We start from the raw sequence: 25089 nt of genomic DNA, 5'->3' as shown, positions 1-25089 counted from the left end.
AAGGTCAAGAAGTCATATGAAGGCATGTTTGAAAAAGGAATATATGCTGTTAAATGCGTGTTATAGCTGGATAGGATTTAACAGTCAGATGGAAGCTCGCTGTTGGTGAAGGATATAAAATTTTCAGTAGTACTTAAAGATAAAATAGCCATATTTTCAGTAACTTCATTAAGGTTCAACCTTTCAAGCAATTTAAAATTCCAAATACATTAGGATAGTTTATTAACTACTGACAATATTATTAATATCTATAATCACTAATAAGATGCTACATAATGTAGTGGTTAATTAGCTTTTCTTATAAATATTAATTCTAAGTCACTCTGTTCATACCAACAATAACCAGGGTATCTATGGAGCATATAGACAGGACTTTTACTTTCTCACTTGCCTGACAACTATCTTTTTTTTTTCCCCCCTCTCTTCTAAATATAGGAAAATATTATGAGATATATATTAACAGGTGCTAGCATTATAACAGTAAGTGCTTTGTTATCAACAACAGTAGTGAGCTCCTGATTCATGTGACTGGGATTTTATCATAAACGAATCCACTTGAGGAAAGAGCAATTAATTCGCTTCTTAAATAGTATGGTATTTTAAACAGTGTTTAAATTTATTTCAATTTAATTGAATTTACTTTGAGCAGTTTTGCAGACAGGAGTAAGGAAATATACCCTACTTATTCAGTTCTACCACCAAAACCATAGAATACACATAAATGAACATAGGCATATTTCAGTTCTTGAGAAAATCCTTCAAATATTCATTGCAAAGTACCTGGATCTAGAGAGTTCTTCAAATAATTGGCTGTACAGAAATAGGCATTCACTGATAATGGTGGTAAGATTTTGCCCATTATATGAAAAGTTAGTTTCCTATGTTACTTGTACCCATAAAGAACAATTAGATGAATCAGAAACACAAGAGTTAGTTACAAAATCGTGTCTCAAAAGGACAATCTGAGAGCAGATAGAAATCAATTATTCATTACTATGATGCTATGTATATTAGTCTAACAAAAATTGTGTTTTAGTGAATTCATATCACTGTACCTTTCAACTGGATTACATGTAAGGATGTAATTCTTTTTATCAAAGGAAAGGCTTATTGCCGTAATGGATAAGTTTAAAGGAACTTGCTATGATTTATAAACGTAATAAGAAGAAAATCTTATTGACTTTCTGTAGCCTGTAACTTAAGTCTGTTCACTTACAAGAGATAACATTACTGTTTCTGCCATTACATTAATTATTGTCATTGATATTAATAATGATCATTAATACAATTTATTTGTCCTGTGATTCTACAGTGAAAGGGGTTTTTTAATCCATTTTTAATATATTCCAGAGATAACAAGACATTAAATTCTCTGTATTATTCATAGAATGTTCATCATGATTCACGCACATCAACAAGATACCCAGACATGACAATAAACTTTGGTGTAAAGACAGCACATTGTATGTATTAAAATGCATGCAGATACCGTAATTTTAAGAAATGAAAAGGAACTCAAATTTTTACATTAATCTCCTAAAAATGGAGGGTCATATGTCCATATTTTTGTGTATGGATCTTCTAAGGTTGCAAAAAAAGTTTTGAAACTTAGCAGTCATAATTAGTTCTGCTCAAGATCTTCAGTTAGGGTTGTCATCCAAGCCAGATCATTGGTCATACACTCCACACTGACTTTATTTCTATTTAAGTGCACGTTTTTACTCAATATGAATTCTGTGCTACTTGGTGAGGTAGCTTATATATGTGATTTTATTACAGCTCCTCAGTTCCAACACTGCTTATTGTACCTTTCTTGTAGTTTAAGTGTTCAGGTATTACACTTTACTAGGAATAAAAGTAAACTGCAAGATGTAAGGAAACAAAAAAAACCCCAAACCAAACAACAACAACAACAAAAAAAAAAAAAACCCAACTAAAGATTTTTCTTTCTATTGAGAAGTTAATGCTTTTTCTTGTTTTTTGGAAGATAGATACTATATTATTGGCTTTCCAGGTACGCATTTTTGACACTCTCAGAGAGAGGATACTGGACCCAGTGTAGCCTTTCTTATGCTTTATGTAGCCTTTCTTATGTTATTGTCCTATGCTAAATAATATATTTTTTCAATATGTACTTGGTGAATAACTCTTAATTTATGTTATTTTACTGGAAAGTATTCAAAATTAATTTTGTTTAGATGCATAATTACAAGCTATGATTCTGTTCCCTAACTCACAGAACAAGAGCACTAGGTTTCATACATATATCATCTCAATATCCCTTTGAATTAATTAACTAATTTCATTAATTTTTGGATTATCCAATGTTATCATAGAGTACAATGTTAGGATACACATAAAGACATATAAGACTATCTAGGAAGACAAAGTGACGTCTCTTTCTGTATCTGGTCCCCCAACACATCAATATGCTCATCTTATTTACTCTTATTTTGATTATGAAGTTGTCAAGGCAGCAGTTGCCTCTTACTCTGTGCATACAGCATTTAGCATATTAGTATAATGCGACCCTGATCTTTTTCAGAATTTTGTTGCTGAGTTAATTGCGCTGAAAAACTAATAAAAAGTTTGACAGCATGGTTGAATTAAATGAACTGTTTTTACAAAAAGCATGAAATGTTTTTAGCTATATGAAGAAATATTATATAAGCCATCAACACGACCAATTTTAATGTACTATACAATAGGCCAAATTGGAGGGTTTTCTTGCTACATTTAAATGTTCAAAAATTGTACCCACTGGAATTTTATCAGGCATGAGCAATTTCAGGAAGGTCAAAGTTTTCCTTCCACTTACACATTCATTACTGCTCCACAGTATTTGGCAAATACATGTTTTGTTTTAAACATTATTTCCATTTGATTCAAGTGCAATTTATTAACACAATAATTTAGAAATAAAGTGTCTATACCAAAATATAGGACTAGCTTATAAAGTTTAAAAATACACAGCATAAACTATATCCACTTAACACTAAGATTACATATCCTAGCAGAAAACTACACAAACAAATTTAATAACTGACAAACTCATTGGGTGTTCCCAGATTCCTTATCTCCTTCCCTGATGTCCCATCTCCTAGCTTCGTATGTGGCAAAGACAACTTAGGGTCATTACAGCTATACATCAAAACCTAGACAAAATAAACTTATGACAGATGGCTTCTAGAAAAAGTAGTAAGAGCAAAAACCAAGGCACAAGATGACATGTTCTATAGCATCTAGTTGTACTGTGTTAAGATATTCTTGTCTCAAGCCTTTACTGTATATCTCTGCCAGAATTAGTCTCCCCTAAAAAAGTGAGTTTGTCCCTGCCTGTCAGCTGCTTGACCAAAATTCAGTCTCTTTGCTTAAACCACTGAACTAATTTACCAGCCTGTGAGTTTGGGTAGATAAGGCACTCCATGCAAATATCTGCTCCTTGCTACAGACATTGTTGGATGTAGCATAAGAGTGGGGCAGAGAGATGGCATGATAAGGTCTTAAACTGAGGTAGCCAAATGTACCAAGAGTCATCTGTCATGGCTGTAAACTGACAGAGCTGAAAATTGCCATTTCTTTGTGTAATTCTTAAAACTAATTTGGTCAAAATCACAGAGCGCAACTATGGCTGTTTCTCACAATGAGGGACTTAGGTATATAAGATATTAAAGGTCAAAGCCATGAAGGACTATCAATGTTTACGCTTGAATAATTTTAGAGGATGGAATTAAACAATTTGATTAACTGGAGTCACTTCTAGTGAAGAAGGGCTCACTGGCATTCTCACTGGGAGAATGCCACTGAATCATACCTGTTTAAACTGCCTGTTAAAGCAGTGTAGATTCTCTGCTTTTCTCTGGAAAGATAACATGAGTTAATGTATTTCTTTTAAGTGCTGCCTGGTGGTGTTGAAAGAAATGCTGCATTAGCCTTAGGCACATTTTTTACCACCTTCTGGAACACTGAATATAATTCTTCAAAAGTAGAAGGTACCAATCTCATTTAGTCATGATTTTGTTTATAAAATTAAAAATTATGGGTAAAAAGTTAGCAAAATAAGCTGCTTTACTTACAGTGATGTTCTTAATAATCCCGAGAGCTCGCTCCCATAACAGCATCTCTAAGCCTAAACTATTATTAAGAAACCATGAAGTATGTCTTAGAATAATCTGTTTAGCTTTATGTTACAAAAAGAATAATTGAAACATGAGTTGTAGTTTATCTAAAAACACTCTTAACATCATCTTGGAAGGGACATCTCTTCTGCATTAACATCCTCTTAAGGAAACTATTCCAGAGTAGGTCTTCGTTACTGAGATAGAGATTAACAGTATAACAAAACTAACTTGGGCAATTTAAAAAACTGAGGTCTTCCATTTTGAGTTATGGGCCAATCTAAATAGGTGTTTTTCTCTCTGGGAGTCAAAAATCTGATACATTTATATATTTTTAAAGAATAAGTATTTATGGAACCAGGATTTATGCAAACTTCCCAATTAATACAGTAGCTTAGGCAGAAATAACTATAAAGCCACATTTGCCGTGAAATGCCATCTCTCAGTTCCACACTGTGGACACGTATAGCCAGTGAACTGGGTCACATAATGTGTGAAGGCAAGAGACCAAAATATTCTGGGAGTAAAACCAGCTTTGATCCCTAAGCAAGGCCTTTGCACAGAGTGTATCACAGCTGGGAAGGCAGCCAAGAAACCTTGTATTCTCTTCTGTCATAAACCCTGCCAAGTTACATTTTAACTATTGCAGATTGGCAGCCCTTTAAAACTAATGAATTTTTAGACCAAATAGCCACCATGTTTCTGTTTTACTAAAAATTATAAAAGAATAGTTTTGGGGGACAAAGTACTGAGAAATTGGATGAAATCTGGACCAAGTGTATTGTTTCACTTGCAAAGTTGCAGTGTTTGTAAGAAGAAACTTACACAATGTAGTGTCTTATTTGCTAAGTAATAAGGTAGTATGACCAGAGTCCATTAAAAATAGCATGTTTCAAAATTAGGTTTTGTCCTCGTAAAAATCTCAAGTTTGATACATCCTATGTATGAAATTATTAACCATGAGGAATGAACAAACTGATGGCCAGCCATCCTTTTCCTTCTGGCATATAAATCTGCTTTAAATAACACATCTGGATCACTGTAGGCTGTGAATTGTTTTTGCATGTTTATAAGACTGCTTGGTAGTAAAAAGTTTTACAACATAAAGGACTTAACTACAGTGAATTTTACAATATTAAAGTCTGTGTACTTACATCAACAATCAGGAAGTCCAGCCAGCACCAGGCATTAGTAAAATATATTTGAAAACCATATGCTACCCATTTTAAAAGCATTTCCAAAATGAAAATATACGTAAAAACTTTGTCAGCATATTCCAGCATTGTCTTGATAGTTTTGCGCTGTTCAATATATATATCTTCAAAAGCCTATAAAAAAATACATTCAGGTATTACTAATGTTTCACAGAATGCACATGATAAAAATAAGCTAATTTTTCCCCTTATTCTTCTTCATATTTCCCATCTTTAACTGTACTACAAATTGGAGCAACTTGCCCTGTGTGAAGTTGGATATATGTATATGTATATATACTATTTTACTAATGAATGAAGAAATAAACTCAAAACACAAATTTTCATCCAATGTGGTATTAAGAAACTTTCACATACACACAAAAACCCTCTCCATTCTTAAACAAAATCTGTTCCAGATATGTATATTCCATTCTAGAAAGCAATTAGGCAGATTACATTTCTATCCTCCATCAATCAAACTTATGTCTAACAGTCAAACTAAAGAGCAATGTATTTGCTAGAATGTACACTTTGATACCGTAGCAAATATTAAGTAAAGCTGGAGAGGTGGGTAATGTAAATCTTGTTGGAAAGAAGTTGTTAGGTTTAATTTGTTATCACACTCTTCCCTATCTTCTGTGTCCAAAAAGGAACAGAATGAAGTAATTATTTCATTTTTTGTATGGTCTTTCATAAGCAAAATCCAAGAAGCCACTGAGCCTAGAAGGAACTAAGAACTTAAAATCATGCATTTAGCTATATATTCAGTTTACAACGGTCCTTTGTACTCAAATCTCTTGACGAACATGATGAAAGTTGGCAGGCAATTTAAATCTGGAGTAGCTATGCTGGCTTAAATAAAACTGTTCCAGCTTTACAGTGGTAAATCAAAAGTATGACTAAAAAAGTGCATGTGAAATTTAACAAATTTCTCAAGTTTGGGCCAAGTTTCATTCCATCTTGAAATGATGGAATGCAGGTAGTTTTATTCAGCTCGAAGTAAAACGAGTCTTTCTGAAGCAAATCTGAAGTTTGCTGTTGCTTCTAAGGAGATATGTAAATATTTCAGCATCTGCAATTTTTTTTCTACTTACTAGTGCTCCACTGCTGAGGAGAATCATGAAGACAATGAAAGTCTCAAACCAGTTGTGCTCAACGATGCTGTAGCAAGTTTTTCTGAGATTCCACCAAATTTTTCCTTTGCCATCCTCTATACTTACTTGACAACATGGAAATTTCTTTACGCAACCTGCATTAGATTAAGAGACATTAAGATCCAAAAGCAAATTATTTCAAAGTCAATATTTACTGTGGTATCAACATTGTTAGAAGCTTTAACAAACTTTATAATAATTTTCTAAATTAAAGACTGGAATCCTCTTTTATAGGATGCTGAATATCCAAATTTAGATAAGTAATTTGAAGAGAAACCACACAACAGTGAACATACAGTATGAGTAAGCAATCAAAAAAACCCCACTGATATTTTTGACTGCTGGCATGTAAACTGTTCCATTTGTTGACGGACTACGACAAAGATGAATTTGTTCCAAATTTCAGGGGCCCTTCCAAATCAGTGTAAAGTGTTTTAAAAGTAGAAAAGTTAATAAAGGTTCTTAGTTACAAGATGTACACAGTGGCCAGGCAGATAAAGTTTCTCAAAGCCTAGGGAAACCGTGTTTTGATTTCCATCTGATTTCCACCATTCTAGGTTGAGTATTTTCTTTCAGTTGTTGAGAACATGAAGGTCCACCAGATTTGAAAGCCCCAAGAACTTAAATATACCCAGTAATAATGCCATTTTACTAATACGTCTGTTAAAGCACAGTTATTCTACAACCTTCTGTAAAACAGGCTTCTGGTTCAAGAGCTTCTTCACTTTCAATTTCTGCTTGCTCGCCCTCTCCAGGAGGAGCAATATCAACTGTGCTGCCTTCTGATGAACTGGATGCATTTAGTTTCTGAAATAAAATTCCACAGAACAATTTTTTCTCATTAGATAGATATTCTGTAAAAAATTTTACTGAATCAAATCATGCCAGTCTGACTTTTGAAGAATGCTAGATTTATACTGATAAATGTGCATCACCATAAGTAAAAGTATAGTAATGACACGTGCATTGTATAGTTCTGTTTCCCAGTTTATCTTCTCATAGGGAACAATTAAATATAACTTGTCTACTAACCTGGTCCACGTATAAGTCTTCTGAAGAATTCTCAGTAGTATTAAAACTGGAGAGCTTGCATGTACCACACTCTCGAGTTATTTCATTTTACTGGATTACACTGAAAATGTGTCTTAATTTTCCCAGCGAAATGAACTAACAGAAAGCTCCACATATATCTTCATGTCCTCTACAGATGGTGTTTTCATAAACATACACCATATCTGGATTAAAAATTTGTAAATTTAATGGCATTTAATGGCAAATTTCTCCACAATTTAATTTTTGCAGAAAGCACAAATTACCAGATCCTAAATACCGTCTTTGCATTCCAGTCTCCTGTGCATACTGAGAGACCCCCTGAGGTCCTTTCCTCAGGTCCTTTCAATCCTGAATTTTTCTATCATTCTACTACTTTTTTGTTCAGTAAAATACTACATTGCTTACTACGGTAAAAGCTTAGTGATATAAAGCAACTGAAATTAGGTAACCTTTTACCAAGTACATTGAAATTTGGATCAGGTCAAGCTGTTTATCAGACATGCAAGACTGCCCATAATTTTGTCCTTTTAAGAAAGCATATTTTGAAAGGACAGACTTGCCAAAGATGCACACAACTAATGCAATAATCAGACATAGAGTTGTAACTTGTATTCAGTTGTCAGTACTGTGTGTCTTTAATTGCTTTCATCCAAAATATGTTGTCTTTTACTGTGAAGTAAGTCTTGTAATCAGAAAGCAACATTAAAAAAAACACGTCAGTGAAATACTTCTGTTTCATACCATGTAGCAGTAATGCACAGGAATTTCAAGGGGGATAGAGAATGCACCTCTAAGTAGTTCAAATTGTACAGGCATTGATGTAACAAATGGGCATTTGGTCACAGACTAGATTTATTGTTTCAGCTAAGCAGACCTGGTCATGCCCTTTGACCTATATGAAGAACTTTCAATAAAAATTTTTTGAGAGAATGCTTAATACAAGTTACTTTTCATATTTAGTTTTCAAGATAGTGACCTTTTAGGAATATATATAAAGAAATAGTGTTCAGATGATTTGAATGATTTTGCAACAAATAATAAAGAATAACTTTTTATAGAGCATTTCCATGTATTCTCTTCTTCAGAGACACTGCTGCAAATTAAAACTAGTTATTTAACTCTTCAGTCCCTTCAGGAAAATGCATCAGGAACTAAGGGCTTTTTTTCTGCCAGAAATTAAGTAAATGGCACATATATCTTTATATAGTTTGGTAAGCAATTCTTTCCTCATATTCAACTCTTACATGACATGAATGAAGTTTAAAAAAATATTAATGTTGGGTGATGGATAATTTCAGGGTTAAGTTTCAAGAAGCTGCCCTTCACACACATGTGCAAATGCAGTCAGTACAGGGTCACTCACACTCAGACTGCATGGCTGTTACTGCATTGTGACCAAAAATAAAGGACTTGTTGCGTAATAGACAAGATTTCTGACAAGCACACAGGTATGAGTTTGAAAAACATTCTTTCCCCTCCTAAATATTGTGATGTCATACATGGAAAATCATGCTGACAAATGTGAAAAGATTTGGATAAATACATTGAGATTTGGACGTTGGTTATTTTTTTCTTAGTAAACTTGTAAAAAATATCATGTTTTCCTTTTCATACTGCACTTCCTCTATAATTTCCAAAACTTATGTAAGTAAAATAATTACAGCCATATTGTCTCTAAATAGAATTTTATTACTTGTCATGGAGATCAATAACTTTGAAATATTATGTACCTCTCATTGTGAGAGTATTTTAAACTTTGCTTTCTGTATTACATTTACAGACCAAAATACACATTCATGTACACTATATTAAGTATTAATAGCACACCACCTTATTATACACACATAACGCTCTCTTTTATAAAGGAAATAAGATTTGTGAATTAACTTTATTGTTATATATCATTGTAATACAAAGAAATAAGAAGTCTTAAACCTGTCACTGAAATTATAGGCAGTTTCTTCATTAAATAAAAACCAAATATTGTGAAAATAAGAATCTGTCACATTCAAGTTAGGAAAATTAAAACTAATTCATGGCCTGATCCATCATTACTAAATCAATTACTGACTTCATAGTAGCAGGATAGAGGTTCATAGTAGGCATCAATTATTAATCTATATGAGTGCCAATTACAGAATTAAAAGGCACTAAATTTTTTAACTGCATCTTCCCATGTAAACTCTGTTGCAGATAGTCTTGTCAGCATAGTTGCTAAAAAACAAATGACAGAAGTGCAGTTTATAATCAGTACAAACAAAACCTACTATAATTCTCTTCACTTTTTTTTCACATAAAGCATTCTATTCATTTTTTTTCCAAATCATTTTAAACAATCATGTTATAAAAAGAAACTCATAAAGTTAATAAAACTTCTCTTTGCTTCAAGATCCAAAATTAGAAAAGAATCATTACATTTTAAATAAGGTGACTTTAATGATGTTTTTTTTTCTAGCAATAAAACCAATAAAGCTAATTGGAAACTCAAGATACATGATGGATTAACACAGTCTTCTTTTCACCTCATAAATGTGATTATCAGCCTCTTGAACATGCCATGCCCTATAAATACTTATTTGCAACTTCAGTGATATCACATTTTCCTCTACAAGGATACATTTGAAAGCAATTGCTTATGATGCAGCATTCTCAAGGCCTGAATCAGCAAAACAACATGCTTGACTACAGCAGAAGCCTGAGCAATACTGTGGAAATAACACACAAAAATAAAATAGAAAATAAGACTACCTCAGTGGGATTGTTTGGTTTTTTTCTGAAAATAGTATTGTGTATTAATATTATTGCATAGGATATTAAAAAAAAAAAAAAAGCTTCATCACCAACCCAAATACTTGGTTAATATATGTATAATCAGCCTCCATTCTGTCCTTTCAGAGCAGTGCATCTCTTTTAGCTTTGATCATTAAAACAAGCTTTGACCAACAGCATGTTAATGTGCCCATTTACAGGAAAATGCATTCACCTAAGACCTGGTCTTGCTCTCATTTGATTTTATTCTAGATTTCAATAAGAGCAAGAGCAGGATACTAAAATTTTAAGCTTTACAAACGGCTTCATGATTCAAGTGACAATAAAATAAAGGGATTCAGCCATTATAAATTGCCTTTAATAATTCAGCCATGTGGTTTTATCCTTTGGGTCTTGAAAGCTGCACTGTAATTGAATGACAAAATATAAAACAATGGGGATCAATGATTCCAAAGTGATTCTAAACTGACTTTCAATCTCAGATATTATGATATTTAACTTTTATATAATATTAAGGAAGCCACTTTAAAAATCTATTTCCTTAGAGTTTTATTTAATGTTCAAAGCATATCTTGGTTTAAAATTTGATCAGTAAAATCTGAGAATTTTCAGAATAGGCATCAATATTAATTTCTTTTGGCATATCTGGAAAATTTATACAACAGTATAGTATAGGTAGATCATACTAAACTATAATCAGTAGTACAAAATGAACTATTTGGTTATCCTTTTGAAGCCAGCGAGACTCTGCCTGATGGAAACAGCTTTGCATCTTGCTGTAGGACTGAAATCTCAATCCCAACAAAATTTTGACACCTAGCTTTACTAGGATAACTTGGCCTCCTTTGTTTCATATAACTTTAGCTCCTATGCAATATTTGCTGTCCCTGTTCCTGAAAGCTCTGCCAGTTATGCATCATGGAGATTATACTTGCCTATAATTAAAAAAACCCCAAAACAAAACCAAAACCAAACCCCTAAAAACCTAGGGTAAATATACATGGAATTTTATAAAATATTATGCTGGCTACTTCATAGTCTTTGTAATTTACACCAAGTGAAGTCCTCCAACTCAGTCACAGACTGCTATCACGAAACACCGCTGTTTATGAAGGAGTTTAAGAAAAGGAGTTTAAGAAAAGAGCATTTGTAAAATGCTTTGCTTTGACAGATTTTTAAGGAGGGTTATTTACTAAGTATAATTTTAGCAATTATGAAACTATTTACTCTGCTTACAGTTCATAAAACTCAAGATATGCACTGCCCAAATGAATATAGAATGTAGTTTGTAGCATCTTTAAGATTTGCATTACAGTGCGTCGTAGATTTAAAAGTATAATTTGCAGGCAAGTAGCTACTGCAATAATTTAAATGTTATTCATGAAGGAGCTGAAGTTGTGGCAGTAATCATTACAAAAACCACTTAACACATTTCATTAAATATTTACATTTATAAGGGCTGAATCAAAAAGGGCTGTTTTTATTTTTTAAAAACTATGCATGCTCCCTTTTTCTTTGGCCTCTTTAACGTATAACATTCCAGTACTATTATGATCCATACTTCAAAACCTGTAGAGCATGCAGTTATTGCTAAAGACTGTATTAAAATATTCAGAAAAATCATTAGCAGGTTAAAAAATGTATGTTGGGGTTGCCAATCCCACCTGACCATGCTGTGATGTGAGTCCCATGACTCAGCAGAGAGCAGCTGTGCATTTTTGTACTGTCTTGCAATGGATAGGGAAGGTACATAGCTGAATAGCATGCAGGCCAGTCAAAATCCATTATAAAGTGATTATATATATATATACATATATATGTATAACTTGCTTAGGTAACCTGTGTGAAAGTGGTGACACGTTGCTCTACCTGGTTAAAAAGCACCAGAGCTGCATTCTTGATTGCTCCAGCTTGGTTTTACCCCTGTGAGAAGTAAGAATGGTAGGTAGTGAAGTTCAAGACATAGGATCTCTAGTTTTCCTCTTTTTGGAATCTCTAATTCATACATGGCTTTAACACAATTAAAACAGAATTATTAATTATTTTATGATCAGTTGGCAAAAAGGGAAATACATACCACCTGAAATGTTCAACAAACTTTTTCTACAGAACTTGTTTATTTTGGAGAAATAAATGCAGAAGCTATACCTAATAAACCACACTCTGAAATTGTGATTCATAAATAAAAATAGAATGAATTCAATTAATAAAGACATGGTTAGCAGATTTGTAAAGTATTCCAGTATTTATGTAGTACTTAATACATATTAATAAAATTTTAAGGTTTTTTTTTTTTGGTTTAATGTTGTAGTCTTCATTTAAGTGACTATGTGATTATATCTTTTATTTGAAAAAAATGTACATGCAGTAAGCAAAATACATTGAAGATGTATGTCTTCCCATTCCTCCTTCATCCCCTAATAATAGTGATAGAATTTTTGGGTCTGAATGGAAATAAACCTCCTTAATTTCTGTTTAAATGAAATGTCCTGAAGTATCATATTGTATAAGTTTAGATTGAGTATGCTGTATACTTCCAACTCTATAATCTCTCTCTAATTCTCAAAAGAGGATTGGATTGGTGTCTGGATGGAGGCCCATCGGTGTGTCCAGAGATGTGGTCTCATTCATTAAGTATCCACAGCTAGTCCATATCTTAAAGAATCTGTGACTTTTGAAGACATCATCCCAGAACTGGTCAGTTATAGAAAAGAGAAATTTAGATTGTTGGATATTTTAAAGAAATGTTTTAAAAGTAATCCAACGAACTGATCAAATCACTGCAGGGTATGTTTTGGCTAAGAAATTTATTGAAGCCCAATGACAATGCTTAACTTTGGGGAATGCAGTAGGTATGTTCCTGTCTTCACCTAGTCACAAAAGCACTAATGAAGCCAATCAGAAAACTGAACTTATTCCTTGTTTTGAAAATTTAGTGGATTAGGTGATGAAGGATATTTTTAATTTTATTAAAAGCACCTGGTGCAATTTCAGAAGTTAATTGAGCAGTCTTACTTCTCCAATCTGAATTTGTACTTACTGTACATATACTGTAGACAGAAAGGCTTTTGGAATTCTGAATGATAGAGGCCTGTAGGTGTATGTATTTCTTTAGTTGTGAAATAAGCTTTCCATTACTGATGAATATCTTTGAAATTACTTTTCCATGTTGAAATCCAAACCTTATTCATAAAGTTGTGATTCAGATAGAATGAACAGTTGTTAAGCGGTACAGAAATACAAGTAGGTACGGAGTTTTATGTTTGGTAAGATTAACAGAGTCTATTAATTTCACTGATTAGCAGGCATATTTTATAATAGAAACAGCAGCCCCAATGCTAAATTTACAACCACCAAATTATCCTCTTTAGTTATTTCTAATTTTCTTACTATCTTCATAGTTAAGTATCTTGAGTATCTTCTTTTCAGAGCAGAAATCAGTTATTTCTGATGGTTATTTCACTGGGTATCACCTCTATTTTCTGTAGCAGATATTAAAAAAAATCCTCCTTCAAAGTATCAATGAAATATTCGCTTCTTTCGGGTACTTTCTGCCAACTATTATTATAAAGCAGTGGGTAACTTAGAAATCTAATAAATGTTATTGTTCTGTTTCATCCAAATGGAGACTTCCCAAAATTTCTAGTGATACATGTGAGAAAGATCTTCTTTAGGTCTGGAACATGCAATCAGGCTCCAGAATAAATTCTGGCAGATTTGGCAAGTTACTAACTAGCAAATTAATTAGAAAGTGTTTTGATGAAGGGAGGAAGGGAGTAGAAAAAATTACAATTTGTTCCTCACTTGCCTTGCTCTTGGCATATTCCTCATCGAGGAATATGCCCTGTTCTTGGCATATTCCTCAGGGGCACACAGACTCTGCCTCACCTCTAGCATGACCTGTTATTGCTGACAGATTTTAAATAATCATTCTGCTCTTAGCATTAGTGACAGTCAGTAGGACACAAGAAAATGGGTCATTTTACAGTTCCTGTGCAGATCTAGTTTCCAACAACTCTGTTGTTAAATAAAAAGTTACTAAAGAGGATACCTCCTGAGGGTATTTTAAGTGCTAAGTACTGCCACAGTTAAGGCAGGGAAAGTTCTGCCTTATCTCTTACACCTCCTTTTGAAGACTAGGCCTTCTCCTAGCAGGAATGTTGTCTCAGTGGTACCCCTTGAGAGGCAAAATAAAGTAAATGATGGTGTGCTGTTCTAGAGAGGTAACTTAAACACTGCACCAATATACTCCTCCAAAGACAATCAGGAGGCAGCAAAAGATTCAACAGTACTGTTGACTTGGTAGGAGAAGATTGGGAATCTTCACAAATTCCTGTCACACACCAGAACATTTGTTCATATATTATCAAAGTGGATTTTTATGCACACAATTAAAAAAAAGAGCATACAATCCTTCCCCTAAAAATCATCCAGGAGGAATAGAATAAGGAAACCAAAACAGAAACTGCAATACAGAATTAACAATTTACAGGGTAGTGGTAGTAAATTCCTGTCTTATTACACACCATTCACAACATTCACACTTGTACTGTACAAATACCTGTCAAACAGTTAAATGCTAAACAGCTGTGTGTGAGCAGAACTTGCGAGAAGCACTATTGCTCCTGCTTCGCAATGGTAGTGATTATTACATTCTACAGAAACCTTGAGGCTCCATGGAAATCCTAAATTTATCCTATACCCATTGAAAATTTCTGCACAAGTTCTTAAGATAAACACCATCATCATTTACTGTGAGACTTCCCACAGTCACCTGAAATTTTCACCTTCAAATTCTTTATAGAGACTTCTGGATTTGGTTTCTCTTCCTGAAGACATACAGATATATCTAAAGTCTGTAAAACAAGGCAAAATCCCTCTTGGTTTATTATAGTCCTGAAACTTCAGGATGGTCATAGAAGAAAAAGCATGATGCCTGAACCTAGCAAAGATGGGAATGAACAGAGAAATTCACTTGTGATGTCACCTTGAAACTGGTATAATTCAGAACTTCTCAGCACAGCAAGGGCTTTTACTCCATTTTCTTAGGGTGTATTTACATCATATATTCACTTGAAAAGCAGAGGAGTTTCTGCCTTTGCACTGCATTTTGTTTTGTCCTCAGCTGTTCTGATAGAATATATGGCAATACGCTGTAAACTGAATCATTCAATCTCTCTTAAAGAAGAAATAAACAAATAACACCTATGGGATGATGTTATTTAATTTACACCGCTCCAGTGACATGCCTGATAGAACAGACACACAAGCACTGCAGCAGTGAAAGTGCTAAAGACTGCCAGGGGAACAGGACCCAGGTGTGGATGGGAACTTCCCAAGCCAGCTCTGCTGCTGACGCTAACATATCACGTAACTGCACATTTAGCATCTGCACAGCTTATAAGCATACCAACTTCCTGATGCATATTACAAACACTTTTTAAAGTAACATATTCAGGAAACGTTTAGGCATGTAACTTCATAAGATGGAGTTACTCGGAAGGCACTCATCACTGTATTTATCGAAAATACTCAGAAGGAAAGCAGAAAAAAGTTAGTAAAATGTCATTTTAAAGAACATCAGAATACATGAAAATACTTAGAAGTCTTTGCTAAGTCTTTTGCTAATGGAAAAGACAACTTTTATTAGAACAGTTTATGTCAAAAATACTTAATTTTCAGACACAGTCATTCTGAAAACTTTTTTTCTATATTAGTTGATCACATAAATTATATCACTTTACACTTCCTGTATCTCTTATATTCTTAAATTGTCATGGAAAAGCACTACTGCTATACTATCTTATACGTCTGCATTAAAAATATTTGTCTCATAACTGAGCAGCTCAGTCTGGTGATAGAATATCTTGCTCTTAATCTTACAGTTGTTATGCAGAATAACCTTCTTTGCAGTTGCAAGTAAACACACACTTTGTATGTTTCTTTATGTTCTTTAGCAAAAAAAAAAAAAAACATACTATGATTAACTGGATCATGGTTATCCATTAATGTTATGTGATGTAGCTTGCTATTGCTGAGGAATACAGCATTATTTGCAAATACGGTAGCTCTACAGCTATCATAGAGTCATGAACACGGGGCTTCTTTATAGAAGAGCTTTCTTTATGGTAAACAAACCCTTTTGTATTAATGAGTTAACCACATAACATCATAGCTTCTCATCTAGTTGAAAACATTTACCAACGGTCCTTATCCCTTAGACCTCACAGTTCCTATATTTCTAATGGCATTGAATATAGTTATATTCTGCTATATGCATTTATTAGCTAAATGTTAAATTAGCTAAATCTAATGCATTTATTAGCTTGTCATTGATCATTATTCCAATATACAGAGTTTTCCTTGAATACCATTACAACCTGTTCATGATCACTTCTGGTATTTGAGCCCCTTATATTTTGAGGCACATGGCTTCTGGGGTTTTTTTGTCTCTTTGCACAATAATAATATCGTAAGGCTTTCCCATAAACTGTTTCCAAATGCATCTATATTACAAGATCATTCTGCACTCACGGATATTTTGAGATACTGCTTTACCATGACACTGGTTGGTATCTGGATTACTTCAGTTAATCCAGCCATAGTCTATGAACCCAAAATCTGTAAGAATTACAGACCTAAGAAAGATTACTCACAAAACTTATTAGATAATCCAGAATACATCACTGATGTCTTAGGGTTCATTTTTAGAACTGCTCTATATATATAATTTTTTTCTCCACTTACATCTCATTGAGTATGCAAAGCTGTATACATTTAATTTTTCTTTAGCCTTCTACAGTAGTCTGATTCCATAAATCCTGATCGCATTATAGGTACTACAGAAAGAATGCTTTATGAAAAGTGCGCTAGTCCTAAAACCTCATAAAGTTGTTAAAGGAACAATCATATTTAAAGTTATACATCTGCTAAATGCTAATAGAGTACTAAAAATGTAAACTCTAAGGATCCACTAGTATACCATCACACAGGGTAATATTTTTTACAATTAACATTACATAAAATACTAAAATATAAAATGTATTTACATGGGATAAGACAGTTTTAAAACAATTCTAAATATATAAATGCATAACAACGTAATTGTTAAGATCCAAAAAATCCTACCTGTTTGCTTTCTTCCATATCAGATTCACTGCTAAATTCTTCTGTATTTAAATTTTCAAAATCTGATTCTCCAACTGCAATGGGCACTGTCACAGTGAGACCTGGGTTGTTTATGAATGACATGTAATCGTTTTCATCAATTACGCATTTTTCCACACTGCTGCCTGTTCCTACACCACTGGTGGTTCCATTCCCATCTTTAAGATAATTCATATCTTTGCTTATTTCAACAGCAGTATGATTGGAAATGCAGCTGCCTTTCTTGTTGTTTAACTCTTCAAGTGCTTTGATTTCCTCTAAAGCTTTCTGCTTTCTAATGAAGGCTTTTTGGATGAATTCCTGTATCTTTTTTTTAACATAATCTATTCCCTTCTGAATCCTTGCCACAGCAATCTGGAGATTGTTCATTTCATTATCATCATCGGTAGCAGCAAGGTTGTCTGAACTAAATGAGCTCAGCAGCAAGGCCAGAAATAGGTTCAATACCTAAAAGATGAGAAAATACAGCTGTAGAGTAAATACATACATGTAAGAAGTGGTGGACTTAGCAGTGCCAGGTTAACAGTTGGACCTAATGATCTTAAAGGTCTTTTCCAATTTAAATGACTCTATGATTCTAAAAAAATAGTAGAGCAGGTTACTGATCATAAATAACTGCCTGGGGCTCTGCACATTTCTGCTGAGATAATGTCAAGATTGCAACGTCATGCAGACAACTAGGATAAGAACATTTTTAATTCTATTTTATAAAAAATTAAATTGTGTTAAAATATATCACTAAAGAAAAATAATTTTGACAGTTAATGAAATGTAGTTTTTAGGCATATCAGAATTAACTGCAAGGATTAACAGTAAACAACACTTTAAAGTAAAATTGTAAATGGTATGTTCCAGTTATAATCCTGATTTCTAAGAAGTTCTCACTAATTCAATATTTACTAATTGAACCTTTGGCATTTTAACTTGTTGGCTTGAATTAAAATTTTTCTAGAAAGGTTTCTTCTATAATTTAGAGTTAGAAGCTGTATTTTGGTTTTGGTTTTTATACCTAAACAGGCCCAAAAGTTCAATACTTACATTCAAGATATTCTGTATAAGAGCAGCTACATTATACTTAATTATTAAGTAGAAGTATTAGTGCTGGAATCAGCTGTAATGGGTGTAAGAAAGCTAGATTTTTTTTCTCTGAAGATGCAGCTGCCCAAAAGCTGATGCAGCATAAGCTTTATTATTTCAAGAGTAGTTAGGAAGACATTTGGATTTAAACAGCACCTCTAAAATAGCTGCAGCTATTTTATGATAGGGTGTTTGATTTGACATTTTGGTATATTCCTAAACTCTTGAACCCATACTGAGAGTACTCCACTATATCAAAATGAGTGAAAAGGGGGAAAACACAATCATTCTGTGTTTTTATCCAAAATCTAGCACATTCAGATTTATTTTTTAATTATAAACAGAATTATGACATTCTCATTCCCTAGCTGTAACTTATGTACAGTTTTGCATCAGATGATTGAATGCTCAAAAACATTCATCACGTACCACAAGGTTTCCAATCACCATGACCAGCATGAAAACAATAAGGCACATGGTTTGGCCTGCAACTTCCATGCAGTCCCACATTGTTTCTATCCATTCTCCACACAGCACACGGAATACAATCAGGAAAGAGTGGAAAAAATCATGCATGTGCCAGCGTGGAAGTTCACAGTCACTGGAGATCTTGCAGACACATTCCTTGTAGCTTTTCCCAAACAGCTGCATCCCAACCACAGCGAAAATGAACACAATGATGGCCAGCACCAGGGTCAGATTCCCCAGAGCACCCACTGAGTTGCCAATAATCTTAATCAGCATATTTAGAGTGGGCCAAGATTTTGCCAATTTGAAAACTCGCAACTGAAAAACAAAAACGCAGAGGAATAAATAGTGTTACCTATGCAACAGAAGCTAGGTCCAAACTGTTTAGCAGAGCATATCAGTTTCTGTAGATTAATTTGTTCTTCAGTAGGAACATGTTATTATTTTAATAGAAAGGAGGGAGCATGGAGTATTTGCCTAAACTGCAGTGTTCAGCATTTCATCTTAGTGGTGTGCATAGAAGAAAACCCATAATTTGTTTTGTACCACATTTGATTTGAATATTTTTAAACATCCGCTTACAGATGATTACTGAACAATTCTTAAAGACATTTTAGAAGTTTTTACTCTTTTCATCACCTTCAGTACACTCTCTTTTCTGGCTTGGTTCCATGTTTCCCTCAGTGCCACATCAGGTCTTCCAGGCTTAGAGAACGATTTTTTTAAGCAACAATTTGGTGCTGATATTGTGATGTCCATTCAAATCATAAATACTAACTTAAAAATAATATTCAGTAACCAAACTGTGGTATGTTAAGTTGGGTACCATTGCAACTGGTCCTAATAAACTAAGTCACAAACTAAGTCACTACTTCCTGCTCTCTATATTAAGAATTAACCTAGTTTTTCAAGTAATGTGATAACTATTAGTAATACAGACTTCTAAATCATGAATGTTGTGCCTCCAGTAAACATACCTATAAATTAGCTTCTGTATGGTGCTAACTGCTATAAAAAAGACATTTCTAGTAGAAGCTCAATATTTCAATTTAAGCGTTATGCTTAAAGTCAATCTGACTTTATTCAGCTTGACTCTGTTATATGCAATGGACTTACTAAATGTTTATTCTCGGTGCCCATTAAAATAAATGTTGTGAAGAGAGGATCTGCTTAGGAGCTTTATGAGTAACACACAGCAATGTTCACAATAAAAAGACTAAATATGTTATGATTCTTTATGCTGGTGGCAATACATATATTTTCAGAGATATTCAGCTTGGATGAATCTTGATGAAATCAGTATAATGAAGATTTACAAAATTCTCAAAAAGGTAGCATTTAGTCTTATGCTGGCAAAGGATATCAGTAGGATAGGATATCAATAGGATAATTTGATACCAAAACATATCAAAGGACATAAATTGACAAACACCTTAAACTTGTCCTTACCAAAAATGGCTTGCAAATTAGGTATATATGAAAAATAGTGTGAGCCATACAAGTATATATCTTTACAATACTGGCAATTGTTACAGAAATCAGCACTTTTTTTTTTTTTCCCCTGAGACTATTGCATGCAGATATTTAATTATCAAGGTATTTACCAATCTGAATGACCGAAGAACAGATAATCCTTCAACATTTGCAAGACCAAGCTCCATTAAACTAAGGCTAACAATAATACCATCAAAAATATTCCAGCCTTCTTGGAAATAATAATAAGGGTCCATGGCAATTATCTTTAGTACCATTTCTGCTGTGAATATCCCGGTGAATACCTAAAACAAAATGTAATTAATTAGTTGAGTTGTTATGAGAAATTTATATACCTGAGTAAATATTTCTAATCAAGCTTGAGTTGTCATACCTCTTACTTTTACCTGTCACTATAAAAAGCAGCTGACTGCTATCTCCAAATGGCATTGAAGTATTTCTAAACACTGAAAACTGATCATTAAAAACAAATTACTAAATCAGATCAGCTAAAGGAAGGCAAGGGTTTGATAAACCTATAAAAAGCTATTCACCAGTCAGAAACTTAGCTCTGATTCATATTTGACTGAAATGTGCTGGACTGTCCATCCAGAAGATGATGTGGTATGATCCGGTGTTTTCAGTTCTGTTTCTGGAGAATAGTCCAAGTAAAGCAAAAAAAAAGACTGGACAGTATTTTTTTTCCTTGCTCATAGTCTAAGCAGAAGTGCTAGAAGAAACTCTCTAAAGTTAGACTCTCAAAGTACAGACTCTCTAAGGTCTGTCTTTTAGGTCAGAGTTGAAAAGTATAAGTGGAATAGACAGGGGAAGTTGGAGTTTCTTGCACTGAGCTTTTTGTAAGGACATAGAGGTTTCACACACAGCTACTCTTCTGTGTGACAGCTATTTCCTTTTGGGAAAAATAGCTTGATGATGATAACGTGCCTTGAAATATCTCAAAGTGCCAAATGTGAAATTATCAATGCTCCTTAGAATTTTAATGTCCAGAATTTAACCCATTTAAATTTCTTGCAATGACTATTGATCAGTGGATTGTGCAGCATAAAAGAAAGTTTTGGAGCATAATACAAAACCACTAAAAACATGCCAGTATTTTGCACAACACTCAAAGGATATCCTAGATAATCCAAAAGCCTACTAAAGTACTCCAACATACTCTGCCATCGTGATAGTTTTTTACCCAGCTTGTCCTCAGTCTTCCTACAGTGAGCTTTATGGAAGCAAAGCTGACTTTTTACAACACTATATAACTACACTCATGATTACCTTTTAATTTAAGATTAGGAGGTGGATATAATGTTGTGGAAACATTCACCATTGTCAAAGTGTAAAAGCTGTATACTTTTCAAAAAATGGAAGTACAGCAGGAAACACTTTACTTTTTAAAATTGAGATATAAGAGATGTTACCATATATTCAGAAGAATGTAACAGATATTGCTATGTGTGGTAAAGAGACTGAAACAAAGCAGATTATTCTGGACAAAACTGTCATATTTGTCAAAGAAATTTGGAAAAAGGCAATGAAAAACATTTCATTTTAAAATAGTTCCTTCACAAAATAACCCATTCCATCCACAAACTACTTTTTCTTGAGCATATAATTGCAACCCCAAATACACAAATATACATTTTAACAGAAGTAAACTCAAGTTTTCTTATAATTACTTAGGACTTTTGAATACTGAGTGGATTTTAGTATTATGAAAATGAATCATTGTGTTTTAGAACTATTTCTTCCTTCTCATTAAAATGCTACAGAAAAGGCAGAGTCGTATTTGTCATATTTAATTTATCCTCAAACAGACCATGATGTCACAAGCAAAGAGTAAATGAACATATTTTTGAATGGAAATCACAAAATCAAGGCTAATAGATTAGTACAGTGAGGAACAGAGAATTTGAATTAAACGAGCAGGAATAATATTCACTGCATATGTATAATAGTCATATTTAAGGATACTGGTTTGTTACAAAGATAGTTAAATACATGACTGCTGCTAGCTTAGAGTAGAAGAAATAAACATGAGATGGGAAAAGGCAGACGAAGTTGAAAGTGTAAATGTTTGGAGAGAAATACTTCTAACAATATGGCAGAGCCACATTTTAAAAAACAATATTTTGTAATCTGTGATGAATATAAGAATATCCCTGTAATTAGATCTTTGTGCAGGAGAAAGAAAACCATAATGCACACAAGAACACGTAGGTAGTAAGTGCAATTTTAGTTCTATTTTTTTAAAAAGTCAGAAGGCTATAAGGAAAGTGTTTAGACTTTAGAGCATACTCTGACCGAGAAATCTATTGCTTCATTTAAACATTAGCAGATTTTAAAAAACTAATCTTTTTGAGTGATTAGTTCAGAACACTTGATTGGTTTTGATTTTCAGGACTGCATGCTGTGTCAGTCAATCCAGACCTCTCCTGTCTAAACTATTGGTACTTATGTGTGCTGGCAAAAGATTAAAAATGTATGAGTCTTCTGAAACAGTTGCAAGGTTCTGTCTTCTGCTTCCTGAACATTAGAAGCAAATGGAGAGAAACAGACAAGGATATTTGAGTGTTATGCCACATTTAGGTATCTGCTCAGAAAAGGAATTGCATGTAACCCTAAATCTCTGGATCAGCTTAAAATCAGGAAAGGCATAACTAATAAACTTACAGATACAAGGTGCTTTTTGTTAGAGAATAAATAATAATCTTCCAGTTTATTAAGTACTTTTTAGTTACCTAAAAAGGCAAGGACTACTGGTAACAAGAAATGTACTTTCCTTTCTTGGAAAAGTAGTGTAACTGAAAATAAATCAAAGAGAAATTCTGACATCTGAATATTTCATCAAATTCTCACAGAAGAAAAATATTTTCTGTGATGAAATATCAGTACTTTGGTAAAAATTAGATAATCTACCATAACATTTTAAAGAAAAAGCCCAAGGTAGACCTCAAGAAATCTGACAATCCAGTGAAGATTGCACTTCTAGACAGGTTCAGTTATACCATTATAGTAGTTAGAAAATAGATTAATGAAATTTAAAGGCTCCAGCAAAAATCACTTTATCTATGAAAATCATATACACAGTTTCTAAACTGATTATAAAAAACAACCTGGAATAAATTTAAAACCAATGCAATGCATTTATGCATTATTTCTTTTAGGAAAGGGTACTTTTACACCAAGTAGTGCATAACAAACCACTTACCAGGTTCCCCACAGAAAGGACACTGCTAAACTGTTCTGTCATTGGGTGATGTTCCATGGCCATAAACAATGTGTTTAAAACAATGCAAATAGTTATAGCAAGATCAACAAATGGATCCATCACAACTAAATTGACAACATGTTTTACTTTTAACCAGGGACTCCAGCAATCCCAGATCAAGAAAGTGTTCGCAAATCTGTACCAGCATGGTGGGCACTTCTGTCTGGATTCTTCAAGCTCTGAAAAAGAAAAACAACAGAAAAACATTAACAAATAATGAATATCCCAATTACATCCTCTGAAAGTTCTTGTTTAAAATATGTAAAAAGATTAAATCATTCAAATAAACAGCTCACATTAACGTGCCATTTCCTTCACCTATGTTTAGCCATCTTAAAGTTAAGCATCTAATTTATTTAAGCTTCTCTACAATCAGTAGACAGTGAAATTATCTCTAAGGAGTGAATCACCTCAGACATCTATGTGAAGAGAGAAATGTGTTTGTCTCTTTCCCATGAAAGTAGGGAGAGTCTAGACATTTAGTTTAGGTTAGTTGACTTGCTTACAGCAGATGTCTTTTGGATATTAAAAGTTAACATGACTCAATCGTTAGCTGATGTATATAAATTGTATAAGCTTCATAAAATATAAAATTTTTGTGTTACGTATATGCATACATATCTTGATTTGAGCTACTAAAAGCATTATATTTGCTACTACACTAATCCACTACAGTATCATAACAGAGACATAATTTGGTATGCATACCTATCATTGATTATCTGAGTCAATATTTTTAATATACAGAATGCCTGTTTTGCTATTTTAAAAATTATCACTTGATTTGTACAGATGTGGTGTCTATCAATTGAGAAACAGAACAATGTTAGTATTAGCAGAACAACTCTGCCCTCAATTAGAATCTTTACAAACTATGTTTTCTTCCATTTCACTGTCAATATTGTCAAGGTTACAGAGGAACAGTATCTTCTACTGAGTTAATAATAGAAAGGATGGATCTCTAATGTGATGGGATGTTTGAGGGCAGCCCAGAAAGAAGACTGATATTTGCCTAAGTGAGAAATACTTAAACTGTAAAATACATAAGAAATGGACACAACTGTTTCAATAAAACTTCTGCATAGTGGCATCAACCCAAATCTGAAATTTGTCAGTTTTCAGGCATCATTTAGAGCACAGGGAAATCTCCATCATCATGACACTTCTAGATGATTTTGCTAAAATAGCAAACATAGAATCATAGAATCATAGAATGGTTAGGGTTAGAAAGGACCTTAAGATCATCTAGTTCCAACCCCACTGCCATGGGCAAGGACACCTCACATTAGACCATGTTGCCCAAGGCCCTATCCAACCTGGCCTTGAAAACATGC

General features: G+C 33.5%; 1 protein-coding gene across 4 annotated transcripts in view; it reads right to left on the bottom strand.

Moving 5' to 3' along the window:
• LOC115609097 (sodium channel protein type 2 subunit alpha-like) overlaps positions 1 to 25089 on the bottom strand; it is a 72496-nt gene that overhangs the window by 13681 nt on the left and 33726 nt on the right. For all 4 annotated transcript variants that reach the window (XM_030488824.1, XM_030488825.1, XM_030488826.1 and 1 more), the window contains 7 exons: positions 23696 to 23934; positions 20607 to 20780; positions 18964 to 19320; positions 17419 to 17904; positions 7155 to 7275; positions 6409 to 6563; positions 5273 to 5446 (listed from right to left, as the gene is read on the bottom strand). In XM_030488824.1, coding sequence (XP_030344684.1) covers positions 5273 to 5446; positions 6409 to 6563; positions 7155 to 7275; positions 17419 to 17904; positions 18964 to 19320; positions 20607 to 20780; positions 23696 to 23934 — 1706 coding nt within the window. The remainder of the gene's footprint in view (positions 1 to 5272; positions 5447 to 6408; positions 6564 to 7154; positions 7276 to 17418; positions 17905 to 18963; positions 19321 to 20606; positions 20781 to 23695; positions 23935 to 25089) is intronic.

This window comes from Strigops habroptila, chromosome 5 (genome assembly GCF_004027225.2).
Source record: "Strigops habroptila isolate Jane chromosome 5, bStrHab1.2.pri, whole genome shotgun sequence".
NCBI classification, from domain to species: Eukaryota; Metazoa; Chordata; class Aves; order Psittaciformes; family Psittacidae; genus Strigops; species Strigops habroptila.
The sequence above is the reverse complement of the archived record's forward strand: the minus strand, read 5'-3'. Positions and strand labels throughout refer to the sequence as shown.